The sequence below is a fragment of the Ambystoma mexicanum genome, chromosome 4p (genome assembly GCF_040938575.1).
Source record: "Ambystoma mexicanum isolate Mex_15411 chromosome 4p, UKY_AmexF1_1, whole genome shotgun sequence".
NCBI lineage: Eukaryota > Metazoa > Chordata > Amphibia > Caudata > Ambystomatidae > Ambystoma > Ambystoma mexicanum.
Window position 1 is genome coordinate 694,100,672 of NC_090927.1, and position 15,801 is coordinate 694,116,472.

Genomic DNA, 15,801 nt, shown 5'->3' on the forward strand with positions numbered 1-15,801 from the left:
CAACTGTCTTTTGCAGAAAACTGAAAACACAACTTTCGATCCACTGCACAGGCCGTCGTCTTCTCTCACCTGGACACTGGCCTCCACACCTCCACCCTGGCACCAATGAGAAGCATTCTCTACACTGCAGCCTGCCCCATCAAAGGCCTCCACAAATGTGACCACATTATGCTAATACTCATCAAACTACATTGGTTGCACCTACGTGCATGCATCATCCTCAAGAACAGCTGCATTATTTACAAAGCCAATACTTTTCATGCTCCCTCCTTCCTAGTCAACAAGGTCGCCATCTGTGGCCACCAGTGTTTCACAAGAGCCAGGACCTGGACCTGGCCAGGATAGAGCTGCACACATGCAAAAGAGAAAAAGCCAGTATGCAGGTATACTCGAGCTACACCCCCTGCTTATGGAATCTGTGCTCTAGCACTTTAAGCCATCTCCTGTGCTAGATGGGATTACCAGTAAAAGATCTCAGACCAAATAACCAGACAAACTCAAAGAATATGGCAAAATACTATTTTATTCTCAGTTTAATAAAGCTGGGCAACCTGGCAGACATCAAACTAATGTTTGCGCACTCACACACTAACTTGATCAAATAGGGTTTTTATACCCCATTATTCGTCCTCTGTGACATCATCGTACGTGGCAAATCATAAAACCTATTGAGGGGATGGACTGGTTAGGAGAAGACATGTATATTATATTTACGGGTTAGCACATCATTGGCTGCCACTTATCTGTAAGGCACGCTTCAAACTACCTCTAAATACGTAAAATGCTGATTATAGCAAAGGAAATGGCAGTGGATTAGTCTATGCAACATTGTATAGCAGGTTGCCCCATAGACACTCTGATTGGTTGGCATTCTCACCCAACCTTGGTCTTTTCAGCTCGCTAGCAGCACGTAAGAGAAACGAAAACCAGGTGCTTGAGTCATGTCACGTCAGATTACTCCCCGCTTTCCCAATTAATCCATCATCTCTCATTAGTCCAGCCATGAGTCAAAGTCTTCTCGTCTGTAGTTGACCTTGTAGCCTGCTCACTGTTCTAGAACATTAAGCGAGTGTAGCACATCACTATCTTCACCCAAAGCTTAATGAACAGCCCTTGTTTTAGACTTCTGTATCACGTGTGTCCATTCTCACCTTCTATTTACTGCTATTTGATTTAATTATACTGAGTGTTTTTGCTCTTCTTGGCCTCTAGAAACTTGCTCACTCCATCTTTCATAGACTTCATAAACTTTTAATTGTCCAATACTTGGCTCTTGCAGATGTTTTCTTCTTCTTCAAGAGAAATATGTCTCTCACTTATAGCTTATTCATCTACCTCCCCTTGTGTCTTGCAATTATTCCTTAAGATGGCCTTGTTGATCCCAGACCAACATAGACTCCTCTTTGATTTGGACACAAAGCTATTCTCCGGTGTTTCCTAACTCTGCCGCCTTGGTCTGTCTCTGAGGTAGCTGGGCGGAAGTCGACATGAGCCGACATCCATTTTCCTTTCATTGCCTTCCTTGCTACTGTATATTTTCCTCTATAGCAAGGTTCTATATGTCTCTTCTACCTTGCGTTACTGCTTATTTACGTTTATTGGCCATGAAGTTACTGTATCTTCTTTTTATATGCAAATACTTTATCCTTAAGTACACATTTCTCGTGTTGCTTTGGTTACTCCATTGCCCTTAAGTTATTTCCATATCTTTTCAGCATATCTTCATATATGTTCTTTATGACATCACTCTTCCCTCTTCAGGTTTCACTTAACGCTCCATAATGCCCAATGATGCATGCAGACATCCTTCTATGGAACATCCTGGACATCCCTCCACTCTTTCAGTGCAAGCGTACATTCTGTATGGTTGTCTGAGTGCATATTATCTCTCGTTCACTCGATGTGGTATAGGGACAATACATGGGGTCCCCTTTATAACTCTTCTCCTGCTGTTCCAATATGACCGTGGTCAGGGGGTGGGAACTAGGGCAAGCATGTCCATCTGCTCCTCTACAAATTGCATACCACTCAATAGTAGACTTGCACCCACTTGCATGCATTTCAGAAAGGAGCTCAAGACCCTCCTTTTCAAGGCCCACTTTCTTCATCCACTATAGACACCCCTGATCCAACCTGCTGAGTGACTCCCCTCGCCCTTGATTATTGCTCTTGTTGCTTAATTGTAATGTATTTCTGTCCTGCGGTATCTTCTGCCACTTTACCTGAATTCCTATTAACCCTTTGTTGTAAAGCATTCCACTGCTTCTCAGAGGAAGGTCTGCACTCAATAAATATCGAACTTGAAATAAAATATAAATAAAATAAATGAGCTTGGAAAGAGGAATGACTGAGTTAACCTTGACTGCATGTGAACCTGTAACCTCCAGATTAAACAGACAGATTTTGGCAGCAAGCACTTAACCCGCTGAGCTATCATATGCATTCAAAAGCAAATAATAGATGCAATAATAAAACAATATATAGAAGGTTATCATATAACTTTGGAAAGAAATGATTGCTTCCAGAAAATAGAATATACTGTAAGGGCACTTTCATGTTATACACATATTGTACCTATGGTTAATTAGAAACAACCCACCATCTGATTAATTATCAACAGAAAATATATGAAAAGTTGGAAAAATACTTTCCATACACATACCCTTATGGTGTTGTTCAAGTGTCGTTTAAATTGTTTCCCATCATCCAAGATTAAATATTCTGTATTTGTGTAAAATAATGACTGCTTTTTGACGACTTCGAAACCTGCAAAAAGCCAGAGAAGAGATCACTGAAGAGAAAATGTTTTGCCACGGTATCAGCGCGTGCAATGGTGATTTATGATTTACAGGCCTTTCTCAAAGATTACACGCATGCTAGCAAATGGGGTTACGAGTTTAGTTACACCAGCCTGCTGCAGATGACAGGGAAAGTGCTTGGGAGCGAGGGCACTGGGTCAAGTCCTAAAATTCAAAGCGGGGGGACTCATAAACAAACGTAATGGGATCTAACATCGCCAGAAATTAGCAAATCAAGGTTAAATATGCATATTTCATTAAATTGGCTTTGCATAACCACCCAAATTGCACAGGACGAATGCCGTTTGCCTTTCATAAAATCAGCACACACACACACACAAAACTAAGAAAGGATATTTTCTTCTAATAGTGTTTTTGAAAACGTTAAAAGGTGTACATGTTTTAAACTCCAAGAGCAAATACACATGTTTTCCCTGGAACATGCAGTACCCGAAATTGGGCATTTCACCTTTAGTTGTTGGTTATTTTTCATCAGGTTACATACTGTAGTGGTGAAGTGTCTGGCTTGCAAACCCGACTACTGAGTTCGACCCCGAGGTGAGCTTTAATTCATAAATTCAAGGAAGACCTTCAATGTTTCTCATTTTAGCTGGGGGGGAATGAGTCCACTCTCTGAAAAAAGTGGGTGGTCTCCGTCCATCCGTGTGTACCCTTGACTTTAGCCCTGGCACTACCTGCAATGGCAGGAGTATAATTTTGACAAGGGCCGCGGAGCTGTGAAAGATGAAAAAGCTGAGCAGCAGGGTCAGGACTTACACTGTGTTGTCCTTGCTGGCCACATCCGCATGAAAATATGATTTGGTATTTATAACATGTCTGTACACAAGCGTTTCGAGGTGCCAACGATCCAACTAGGCATTGTGGGATTCGGATCGTGCCGTGTAAGTGCGACAGCAAGAAGTGCAAGGGGAATGGAGAGGGGGGACATGCAGGGGAGAAGGCAAGGGGGAAGTGCGATCAGGGAAGCATGGCTCTGAGTAAGTGCAAGGAGGGAGGGGGGCTGTAGGGGACACAGTTACAGCCCCCTAAGTGCGCAGTAGGCCAGGGGGCAGTGCAAGGAAATCATGGAGGAGCTTGGTACCCGGTGAGACACTGAAGGTACCAAGCAACCTGTTGGCGCAGTAGACAGGAAGTTAGCAAGGAATCGAGAGAGAGAAGGCAGAGAAGAAAAGAAAGGACTTGAGCCGCTTCCAGAACTTCATGTGGTCCGGCTCAAGTCTAAAAGGGGCAGGGAGGCCGTTCCAGAGGGAGGCACCTCCAGAGGAGAAAGAGCTACCCTTCACTCTCTGCTTGGAGAAGCGTCTGACCCTCAGAGAGTTAGATGTAGCTGAGCTAAGGGCTGTAGTAGTAAGGTATTTAGGCAGAGAGAGTTGCATATAGTGAAGGCTTCTGGCCCCAAAAAGCCTTGTGGACAATACATAGAGTCTTGAACTTGATCCTTGGAGCCAGTTGAGAGATTTCAGGGCTGGAGAGATGTGGTCCCTGGGCTTGAGGCCAAGGATAAGTGTTGCATTCCTGTTCTGGATCAGTTGCAGGTGTGAAGAGTAGGGTTAGGCAGATTTTGATAGAGGCTGTTGCAGTAGTCCAACCTCTAGAGAACCAGAGCTCTGACATCGGGGGGAAGGTGAGAAAGGGTAGAATACCTCTGAGGAGGTGCAGCTGAAAGCGGGCCTTCTTGGCAAGGTCCATGATGTGAGCAGAGAAGGAGATAATTGAGTCAAAGATGACACCCAGATTTTTTGCCTCACAGGAAGGCGAGGGTAGAGGGCACCCAGAGTGAGAGAGGGAAAGCAGGAGCAGACGTCCCAATGAGAAGCATCTCAGTCTTACTGGCATTAAGGCAGAGATCGTTGGAAGTGCACCACTCCTGAATAGTGGATAGACAGTCAGGAATATGCGAACAAGGAGAGGAGGCTGAGGGAAGCGTGAAAGAGAGACGAGTGTCATCCGCATTACACTGAAAGTGAGAAGAGAAGGTGGCAATCAGGAGAGCCAAAGGGGCCAAGTAGACATTGAAGAGGCAGGGTAAGAGGATACACCCCTGGGGAACCCCATGTGTGGCGAGAGAGGTGGTGGAGAGAAAGGACCCAATTTGGATCTGGGAGGGTCAGTGCAGGAGGAAGGAGGTCAGCCATGCCAGGGCCTGATCTTTGATGCCCAGGTGCTCGCAAGTCAATTTATCAGCGTGACGTGATTGGCCGTATCAAAAGCAGAGGAAAGGTCAAGGAGGATGAGAACAAAAGGAGAGCTGGAATCAAAATGAGAGAGCAGATCTTCACAGCTGTTCAGGAGAGCAGTTTCCATGCCTCTGATTGCTCTGAAGCCAGACTGATGGTCATGGAGACAACCAACAGATTCAGTGTGGAGAGTAAGCTGGGAGATGACCAGGTTTTCCAGGAGTTTGAAAAGAGTCAGCCAGATTGTGTGATATGATATGGCATTTATAACACACCTGAACACAAGTGTTTCTAGGTGCGAGAAGACAAGGAGGGGGAACAGAGGGAGGACACAACAACGATCTTACTAGGACTTGTGTCATTCAGATCGCACAAGTGCAGGGAAGGGGAAGGGGAGAAGTGCCAATGGGGGTGTGTGTCCAGATACCAAGTACATTCTGCACAAAGAGAAGACTTTCACTGTTCCAATCATTGCTTCAAAGAGCCCGATCTTCAGTGGCAAGATCAGCATACTTGTACACGATCCTTTGTAAACAGTACTGAATGCCATAATAATCTTAAACCATGGCTGTTGCTAGGCATAAACTCTGACCTATTCGAATGGCAGAAAACACTTACCTCATCCTAACTACACATTAAAGAACTGCAGTTAAGGAGTGTTGACATTCAGCAGATGACCTCACACCTGCACAGGGATAGAGAATGATCCAAAACAAGGGGTCTGGACATTCATCATTACAAGAAATGCAGTTTCGCCTGAAGACTATGTTTCTCTCTCCATGATCTCCAGTAGGAGGTGCTGATTTTGCTCATGCTCCCATGATAGATCACAGTGATGCGGATACCGGTGAGCAAAATCTCAGTGGTATTTCACTGTCTGTCGCATAATAGAACAGTCTGGATCTCAGCCATGGAGTGTGGCAGTACATTTGTGCAACAGCAAACATGCGTCTCCCTTTCCCCTTCATCGGCTGCCCGATCAAAGCTGTCCCGGGGAACGTTGGTATGGGAGGTCCTGGTCATAGAACCACATCCTGAACCCTCCCGCCCCCCGCACACTTGATTGCTGAATACCCCAGCTGAAATGTTTATGTACAATGATCAAAAAATTCAAATGCACATTGTGTATCTGAACCAATATGATTTAATTAAGTTAATAAACAATAGATAATGCAAAAGATTTAAACATTTGCTGAATCTCTGATAAAGTCTTATCCACTTAGTTTGAGTGTTGAGAGTGAAGTATGGGTTTACATTATGATGACATTTCTTTTTCTCTACCTGCCATTTATACATCATTATTGATTTTCTCAGGTGGAATCCTGAAAGACCGAACATTTTCCCATCCTGTGGGGAAGAATATCAGGACGGATTAGAAGATCCATCACTCTACGTGCCGTTAGCACCAGTTGAATTTCTTTGAATTAACTCATAGAAGTGGGTAGGGTAAGTAGATGGAGTCCCTCGATCTCAGCCTGTATATTTCCATTATCCTGGATATATCTTTGACATGATTTTCACTCAATTATTTTCAGAGTCAAATGTTTTGAAGGCTACTCTACTTTTTATGCCTTAGGAGACACATGCCAGGTAGGCTTTTGGGTGCTTTGTTTTCAGCCTCTGCACCTATTGCATGGGTGTTGGTTCCCACAAGGCATGAGCTTCATCAGTCAGTACTTCTAGAATGTCCCTCTTTGGGACCACCTTAGCGTCACAGGTTGTTGGTTCACGAATATACCAGTTGCAAACTTTGTGGGTTTATGATATATTGTGTTCTTGTTCATTGTAATTAGGCACTCATTGTCATGAATTATTCCTATATTGTAACATATTTGTTTGGATATTGATTTACAGCATGACTTGCTTTTGAAGAAGGGGTTTGATCCCCGAAACACGTCGAGCATGAATGGGATTGTTTGGCCACCACAAGAAATAATCATTTAAAGCTTTTGTATTATCTATTGTTTATTAACTGAGTTAAATCATATCGGTTCAGTTACACACTGTGCATTTACATTTTTTGATCAATCTGCATTGAGATGTCAGCTGAGTATTCAGAAATCAAGTGTGCGGGGGGCGGGATAGTTCAGTATTTGGATTCATTTGTAACATGACCTTGCGTCAAGGTCATTAGTCCTCACCGGACCTAAACTTTTATACATTTGTATAACTTGTTTAGTAATTGAAGATGTGCACTAACTAGTAGCTTTACATAGAACCACATCCACTACCAATGAAGTGTGGGAGGGAGGTGCATGGGGATTATGGGAAGTTGTTGGGTACACCTGGGAAGATGGTTTGTTTTTAAGTAATCTTCACCCTTTAAATAAACCTCTGTTACATACAACTTTCAATGTGACTCTATATTTAATATCACGCTCCAACTTAGAAAACAGGGTGTGATTAGTCAGAAAGACACTCCGTAATGTGGTATATTTTTTGCATTTACCTTGCATTCCATTCTACCATTCATTTATTCTCAAGCTAAGTTCTGACCGCAATCCCTGGTGTCAGTTAAGTAATATACCGGTAATGCCCCCCCTCGGAGGGTTATATTGCTACTAGTACCCCGGCACGTTGTACCAGGGTACTAATAATATATTTTTCCCTGAGTTGAGAAACGGCGTGTTAACCGTTTCTCAACTCGAGAAAAAACGACAAAAAAAGATGATCGCCATGGATCGGGGAGAAGGGAACTGCAGGTATTCCCGTCTCTTTTTCCATATGGCCCTATGGAAGTCAGAGATGCGCCGGGAGCACTACTGTTCCGTGCACCGGCGAGGAAGAAAGAAACACAAGTTAAATAGGGAGGGCATGGGGGACCTAAATATGTGGAAAAGGTGGGGGTGGTAATGCGGGGATGGGGATGCAAGGGTGCAGGGGAGTGCACTTACCAGATTTCCATCGAGGGAAGATGGCAGCTGCTCTGAGGAGATTTGGAACGGGGTCTATACCGTGTGGTAAAAGACCCTGGTCTTAGCCTCCTCATTGGCTGGCAGGCCACCACACTCCCCTCACCGGGTACTAATAATCATTACCTTGGGTCTGCAGTCATTCTTGTATGCACATTAAGTCTCCAATTACGGTTTGTCATTGCGAATGTGTTTCATTTGGTACAGTTATTTAGCATTGGTTCTTCTTTGCCTGCTTTCTTAACGGTTATGGTGGAAAGTCCCCTGGCACCCATTCCACACCCTCCCCCCTCCAGGAATCAGCATTGGTGGGGTTTTCACACTAGCTATCCTATCAGCACTCTTGATTCAAACTTGAATTTCACTCAGTGGTAATTTCGTGAAGGCACTCACTAGTAGGAACCCTGATTGGTCCAGGCCCTGGCCCATTTAGGGCCCTTCAAGTAATCTGCACCCTTTAAATTAACGTCTGTTACATACCACTTTCAGAGAGCCTCTACAGGTAATATCATGTTATGCTCAAGAAGGGGCTATTCAAGAAACAGAAAAATGGAAAGAGGAATTTGCAAATTCAGTGCTCTCATCAAGACACTCCTCGCTGCTGCTATTCAAGCCCTGCCACTGCCACACAAGCATCACCTAAAGTTCATTAAAGTAAATTCAGTTTAGGAAAGATGGAAATAATGTGATGCTAGCGGTCTGTGTTAGAGCTCTATATACGTTTTAGAGAAGCTGCAATTATTTAAAAAACTGTTTCAGTTTCAATCCATGCAGATACTGTGACCAAAATGTCAACTGTTTGAGGCCAAGTTCTTCCCTGGGACAGACATACTATTTTGGGTAGCAACAGGCCTGCTTCTAGGGTTGGGCAAATCGGGTGATGGCCCGGTGCACCATTTGGTGCCTTAATCAAAAGGTCCAGAGAGCCTGCAGAAGCAGGCAGTTGTGGGAGCAGGAGTGAAGATCAAAGTAAATGACCAAAGGAAGGCGTAGAATGAGGAGGAGAGGAACTGCCGTGCATTTATGGCATTTCAGCAGGAGACTAGGCTCATTTTCCTGTTTTTAGGATGTTTTGGGAAATACTCCATGTTATCTGAACACCATTAGGGTTTCTTTTGAAAATCATTTTCTGGTATGTTCATGAAGTTGAAACATACGACTACAACTCCCAGAAAGCATCGATGTGTCGCACTGAAGCACAGAGTGGAACGGGTGTTCAGGTGACATGGAGTCAACTTGTGAAACTATGCTCTTTACTGGTAGGCAAAACAGTTTGACTATCAGTACAATACTCAAACTGTTTTTGCCTCCCAGTAAAAAACATAGTTTGACAAGTTGACTCCGTGTCACCTGTGAGTGCACGCTCCATGCACAAATAGGTTGCTGTGTCCTGCAAACATGACATGCGGGACACCGCAACTTATTTATGCATGGAGCGTGCACTCACAGGGCAAATCCATGTGCTGAGTGGCTGGTATTTGCTTAAAAATACCGCCAACCAAAGCACTGCATATTTCTGAGCTTCGGTTAACAATGTATGTAAGCAAACACATATTCTGGCATGCAGGTCCCTGCGCCCTGCTGGCCACAGCTAACAGGGTGCAGCTAGAAGGGACCTGCGTCCAAGACGCTGTTTCGGCGCTGAAAGTGCTGCACCGGAATGTCCAGCTTCACACAGGACTCAGGAGGCCAGTGGAATCTACAGAGAATATTGACGTCAGCAGAACCACAAGGAGGCTGACATTCGGGCACTGTCAGACATTGGTGGCCATAGTTGCACACCCCTGATTGGCTGAGCTGCTGGATAAACGGATGCTTAAACAGATTGCCAAACGTGGTGATGGCAATCACTCAACATGGATGCATATACCGCACTGAAAATTATCCCTACCACCTTCAATGCTTTTTACGGTCTCCTTATGAACTGTTCACTTTCTACTCCCCATATATATTTTTTTTATTTAATAATGGGACTCTGGCAGGTTGTGTTCCATCTGTGACGCCCTAACTTTGGCAACCAATTAACTCTTAAGAGCTTCTGCACATGTGATTTCCACAACTGTGAAAGCAGCGTGAGGGCAAGAAGCAACGGCTAAGAGCCCCTTAAAATGACACAGTGGCCATCCATATGCCACCTGTAGACTTATGAATTGCATAATGTTTTACAGGGATAAGCACGTTTTGGGAATCTTACGTGGTAGGGCGCGACTCCGTTTCTCCAACATACTTGCTTGCTTGGCATAGTGTGCCTTGAACACAGAACCCAAAAGACGCCGGGCATACCTGTGAGCGATTCCTTCACGGTTACAGTAATGTTTGCGGATCCCCAGTGTAGGTTAAGTGCAGACGATATGGCCTTTCTCGTATCACGTGGGCTAAACACAATTCCAGCCGATTGGAGTTCAGCATAACTAAAGCTGAAATTAAAAGTGCCAGAGATCTGAAACCAACAAGAAAAAAACATATTAGATTGTAATCTAATGTGTGTTATATGGCAAGCATTATTCTTCCAAAACAGTGCAAGTATCAATGTGTTTGAATCCAATATTGCCACAAAGTACTTAATAGAAACAATTAGTCCAGGTGCTTCCAAATATTGGTGGGTAAAACAAAATAGACACATGGAGATGCCATGATTTCTGCAGATCCAAACACTGGCCTCCTCTATCTGAATCGAGAAACTTTTGCTTTAGAACAAGTTGATATTTGATGCCAAAAGGAAGACATTGAAACAAGGAATGTATGGAAACCAGGATATTCCCATCAGAAATGGGAATATCAGAAATCTTGGAGGCGCTGTATGTGCGAACGATTAGTGAGAGGGGACTGTTCTACATCACAATGCTCCAGTAGTCTCGGGAGAATAGCCCAGGGGTAATGCGCTCATCTTGAAAGCAAGACGACGTAGAGCAACAAGGCACTTAGAAACCTCTGGGTATTAAGTGCGTTATAAATAACCAATTACAATAGCTAGGGTTTTCATAATTTCCCCCTTACAACCTTGATTGTTGCCTTATACTACGGTCCCGACTATGGTATGACAGTTTAACTCTGGGATTATGCCTACTTTCTGAATGCCACCCTGAAAAACACTTGGAACCCGTAAAAAGCAAAAAGGCATACATAGATTGATAATAAATAAATAAGAGACAAGAAAGGAATTCGAGCTTGAGAGCCGGGTGGGCGGAGCCAGAGGTGGCTACAGAGGCAGGATGCAAAGCAGACCCAATAAGGCACAACGGTAAAAGGAAGGAGGGGCAACGTGGAGCAGGTCAGGTTGCGAAGGCAAAAAGACGGTGAAGGCCAAGAAGGAGAGATAGTGCAGGGAGGTTCGCCCACTACACACTATTTATCTTTTTTCGTCCAGAAGGAATCAGCAGTTGGAAGAGGCAAATAGGGAACTTTTGGTACCCGTTTGAGGATCCAGTACTTCTGAAGCCGACACGATATGCGTATAGTCATGCATACTCTGGACGCGCCATCTCCGGACCGAGAAGACGAAGCCAAGGTCATTGGCCGGTGAGTGAACATATGCGTATGGCTGCCCCGTCCATTCAGAATGCGCGCCAATTGCTGGAGATACCGGAATGGCACTTTTTTCATGTGAAGCCAAATTGACAATCCTCTGGAGTGTTAGGATAGGGCCCCTCTAGAAAATCGGCAGAGGGAGCCAGACAGATAGTGCTGTTATGACGACGGAGTGAAGTAGGAGGGGGTGAAGGATCGTGTAAGAATTAGGCGGAGAATGTTTGCTAAGGCATAGATAAAGAATAGGGGTGCAGTGAGACGTGAGAAGACGGGTGTAGTGAGAAGTAAGAAGAGGGGTTTACTGACACGTGAGAAGAGGGGGTAGTGCATCGTGAGAAGGGAGTGTAGTGAGGGCTGAGCAGAAGGGTGGAGTTGAATGCTGAGGAGAAAGGACGGGTGGGGTGACCGGTGAAGAGAGGAGGAGAGGGGATTAAACAAAGAGAGAGAGGGTGTAGGAAGACTGCAGAGAGTAGGAAAGCTGTGGAGATGGTAGCGGGGGAGGAAAGGAAGGAGGTATTAAGATCAGGGAAAGGAGTGAAAGGAGCCACTGAGGGCGAGACTGAACCAAAGCTGCTGAGATTGGCACGTTTCACATCAAGACAAATTGACAATCCTTTGGAGTGTTAGGACAGGGCCACTCAGTGGAGTAACTTTGCTGAAAATGCTGGGGGGACATGACATCTAAAAGAAAGGGGCCCCTGCCAAATGAGGGAGAAAAAATGGTGTGCCACGAAAGTTGTGGGGAACAAACACTCTTGCCGCCCCTAAAATGACGCCCATGTGGCCACCCAAGAAAATCCACAGAGGGAGTCAAATAAGGCTGTTGGCTGTTAGGCCGTCACTACATGTTAGATGTAGATATGTGTTGCAGATCGCCATTGTGGAAAAGTGGAATTTAGGGATATCTGGGCAAGGGAGAGAAAGCCCACGGGAAATGAGAGAGGAATGCCCATTTGTTTATTTCCCCACCCCTTCTCCAGCCACGTGCATTACATGCAACAGCAGACTATGATAACATTGAGCAACCTGAACAACCTGACCACTGTAATAGAGAACAATCTTCACAATGTCTGTAAAAAATGTAAAACCCCTGAACTTTCTTGCAGACTGCGAAATCTTAAGGCCATCTGTGATGCAACTCAGACCAGGAATCTTGGCATTGACAGCAGTTACCTGCAAGGAAGAGAGGGAAAATAGCAATAGCCCCCTCTGCATTTGTGATTTAATCACATACAAAATGGTGGCTCAGGTTTTTCTGGATTTCTCTGCACTGAGGAAGGGAGTAGTTTCTTACCTGTAACTCCATTTCTCCAGTGTTGTCATCTTTCATTGAGTCTTTCATGGAGTCACATGCTGTGAATATTTCCCGTCAGGCTTGGAAACCTCGGTAACTTTAACCTAGCGTTTTCCTGTGGAAAGCATTTGACACCTTAGTTGCCTATCAATGTGCTTTTTGGGTACTTTAGGATACCCAATAGGGCGTTCGGTATCAATAGCCCCGCCCCGTGGCTTCCCTTAAGATTTTAACCTCCAAAGTAGAGGGAACCCGAAACCAGGTTTGCCTGCAGGGGGCAGCCGCAGGGCGCATGTGAATCCATGAAAGATACCAACGCTGTAGAAATGGAGTCACAGGTAAGAAACTACTCCCTTCTCCAGCATTGGATCTTTCATGGATTCACATGTTGTGAATTGATTATATAGCAGTAGAACAACTTGGAGATGCATGACACGCAAACCATCCCCCATATGCCTTTAGACATGACAATGAACCTTACAAATGACATGTAACCACAGGCATGACAACAAAACACAGCAAGGCCAAACTGAATATAACATCCCCTGAAGCTGCAGGGCGTACCTTACTGAAACAGGCGTTGAGGACTACGCGCCCCACCTGCACATGTTGTTGCCCCAGACAATAGTGCCTGGTGAAGGAATGCAGCACTGCCCAGGAAGCCGCCTGGCAAATGTCCACCAGGGGTACACCAGACCTTAGCGCCGATGCCGTGGCCGGTGTAGAATGTGCCTTAGGGGGGGCGCCCCTCAAAGGCTTGCCAGCTTTCGCGTGACAAAATGAAATTGTAGAGGACACCCAACGGGAAAGCCTCTGCTTGGAGATGGATAATCCCTTATTGGAGGAACCAAATGCCACAAACAGCTGCTTCGACCTCCAAAACCCTGAGTACGGTTCAAATAAAATTTCAACACCCTCTTAACGTCCAGAGAATATAGGGCCTTTTCTGCCGAAGAGGTCATATTAGGAAAGAATGCAGGTAAGGCAATGGAGGCCAGCTTGTGAAACGCCGATGGCACCTTCTGGATAAAGTGCGGATTAGTAGCCAGGAGCACCTGGTCTTTCATGAACCTTAGATACGGTGGGTCAACAACCAGCACCTGCAACTCTGGCACCCTCCTGGCCGATGTGATCGCCACCAGGAATGCAACTTTCCAGGAGAGAAACTTCAAGGAGGCCTTTGACATGGGTTCAAACGGCGGTCTCATCAAAGCCGAAAGAACCACATTGAGGTTCCACAGTGGTGGAAACGTCTTCGCCTGGGTTAATGTCGGAAACAGTCCTTTCAAGAAATGCTTCACTAACCGATCACTAAAGATGGGAGTAGCATGACACCGTCTTGTGAACCTCGAAATCGGAGCCAAATGCACCTTGATCGATGACAATGCCAGACTCCCTTGCACCAGCTGCAACAAGTATGGGAGAATCTGGGCCGGAGAGACGTCCAATGGCTGCACTTCCGAATGCTCCTCACACTGGGCACAGAACCTTGCCCACTTACGCCCATACGAGACATTGGTGGAAGGGGCCTTTGCCACCTCGAGGATGCGCTGACACTCCTGTGAGATACTTAGATGACCAAACTCGGCGTGGTCAGGAGCCAGGCTGAGAGATGCCGGATCGTGATGCCACACTGTGCCGTCATCCTGCGACAGGAGATCCCGGGCCACTCCTAGACGAAACGGCTCTTCCACAGCCAGAAGTAGGAGATCTGAGGACCACGTTTGCCTGGGCCAGAACAGGGCTACCAATATCACCCTGCATTGTTACTTGTGTACACACTGGATCGTCGTCTGAATCTGTGGGAACGCGAGGGAAACACATAAGCGAAGAGGTCCGTCAACGGGAACGAGAACGCATCCCCCATCGACTCCAGATGAGCCTTTCTGCTGGCAAATACTGGACATTGCTCGTTTTCCTGTGTGGTGAACAAGTCCAGTGGGGGGGACCCCCATTTCCCTAAGATTTGTGCCACCTGCTCCTCCTTCAACCGCCACTTGTGCTGCTCACTGGTGTCTCTGCTGAGCACGTCGCCCCGAACATTCTGAACCCCCGGCAGATGGAAAGCCACAATATGGATCCCCTGAGCTAGGGACCACTTCCAGACCTCCTGAGCATGCCGCCCTGCTTCCTCAAATATAACATTGTGGTCGTATTGTCCGTCAACACCCGTCAACACCCGCACCACAGTATCATGAATGCGAGGTAGAAACGACTTCAGAGCCCAATGCACTGCTCTCAACTCCAACAAGTGGAATGCATGACACCATGGCTCCCAACAGCAACATGTAACTTTGGATTGAGACCACCGCACCATGGCCCCACTCACCGGCCTTGGACTACAACTTCACCACCCTTTCTTTGGAGGGTTTCACCAGTTTGTCCTGGGTAAGAAACTGAGCCCCCAGAAACACCAACTCTCTGGACGTCATCAGATAGGATTTTTCGAAGTTGACGGCAAATCCCAGCCATTGCAACAGGTCCATGGTCGCCATGAGAGACTCTGATGTTCGTTCTGGCAACAGACCCCTTACCAACCAATCGTCCAGGTAGGGGTACACATGATGGCCTTCCCTGCGCAGAAAAGGAGCCACCAGAGCAAGGCGTTTTGTGAATGTCCAGGGAGCCGATTTCAGACCAAATGGGAGGACACGGAACTGGTAATGATCTTCCCCTACCACAAAACGCAGGAACTTTCAGTGCTTTGGCCTAATCAGGATGCGAAAATAGGTGTCTTGCAGATCCAGCAATGCCAGGAACTCTCCTGGCTGCACCGAGTGGATGACCTCCTGAAGCTTGAGCATCTTGAACTTCAGGCGTTGCAGACTCTCGTCGAGTTGCCGAAGATCTAGAATCAGTTTCCACTAGCCATTGGGTTTTTTCATGATGAAATACCATGAGTACACACCCTGGCTGTGCTCCGAGATCGGAACTGGTTCTATCGCCCCTTTCACCAGCATGAGGACCACCTCCTGCCGCAAGACAGGAATATGCGGCTGTGCCACGTACACAGGCAGAATGACAAATGGGGGGCCCCCGAAATTCCAACAAGTTGCCCAGACGTACTGTAT

General features: G+C 46.0%; 1 protein-coding gene across 1 annotated transcript in view; it reads right to left on the bottom strand.

The window, feature by feature from the left end:
* Positions 1–15,801, bottom strand: part of LOC138453424 (CD109 antigen-like) — a 349,776-nt gene that overhangs the window by 249,063 nt on the left and 84,912 nt on the right. The window contains exons 9-10 of the mRNA XM_069606257.1: positions 10,192–10,348; positions 2,663–2,766 (exon numbers count right to left, since the gene is read on the bottom strand). Coding sequence (XP_069462358.1) covers positions 2,663–2,766; positions 10,192–10,348 — 261 coding nt within the window. The remainder of the gene's footprint in view (positions 1–2,662; positions 2,767–10,191; positions 10,349–15,801) is intronic.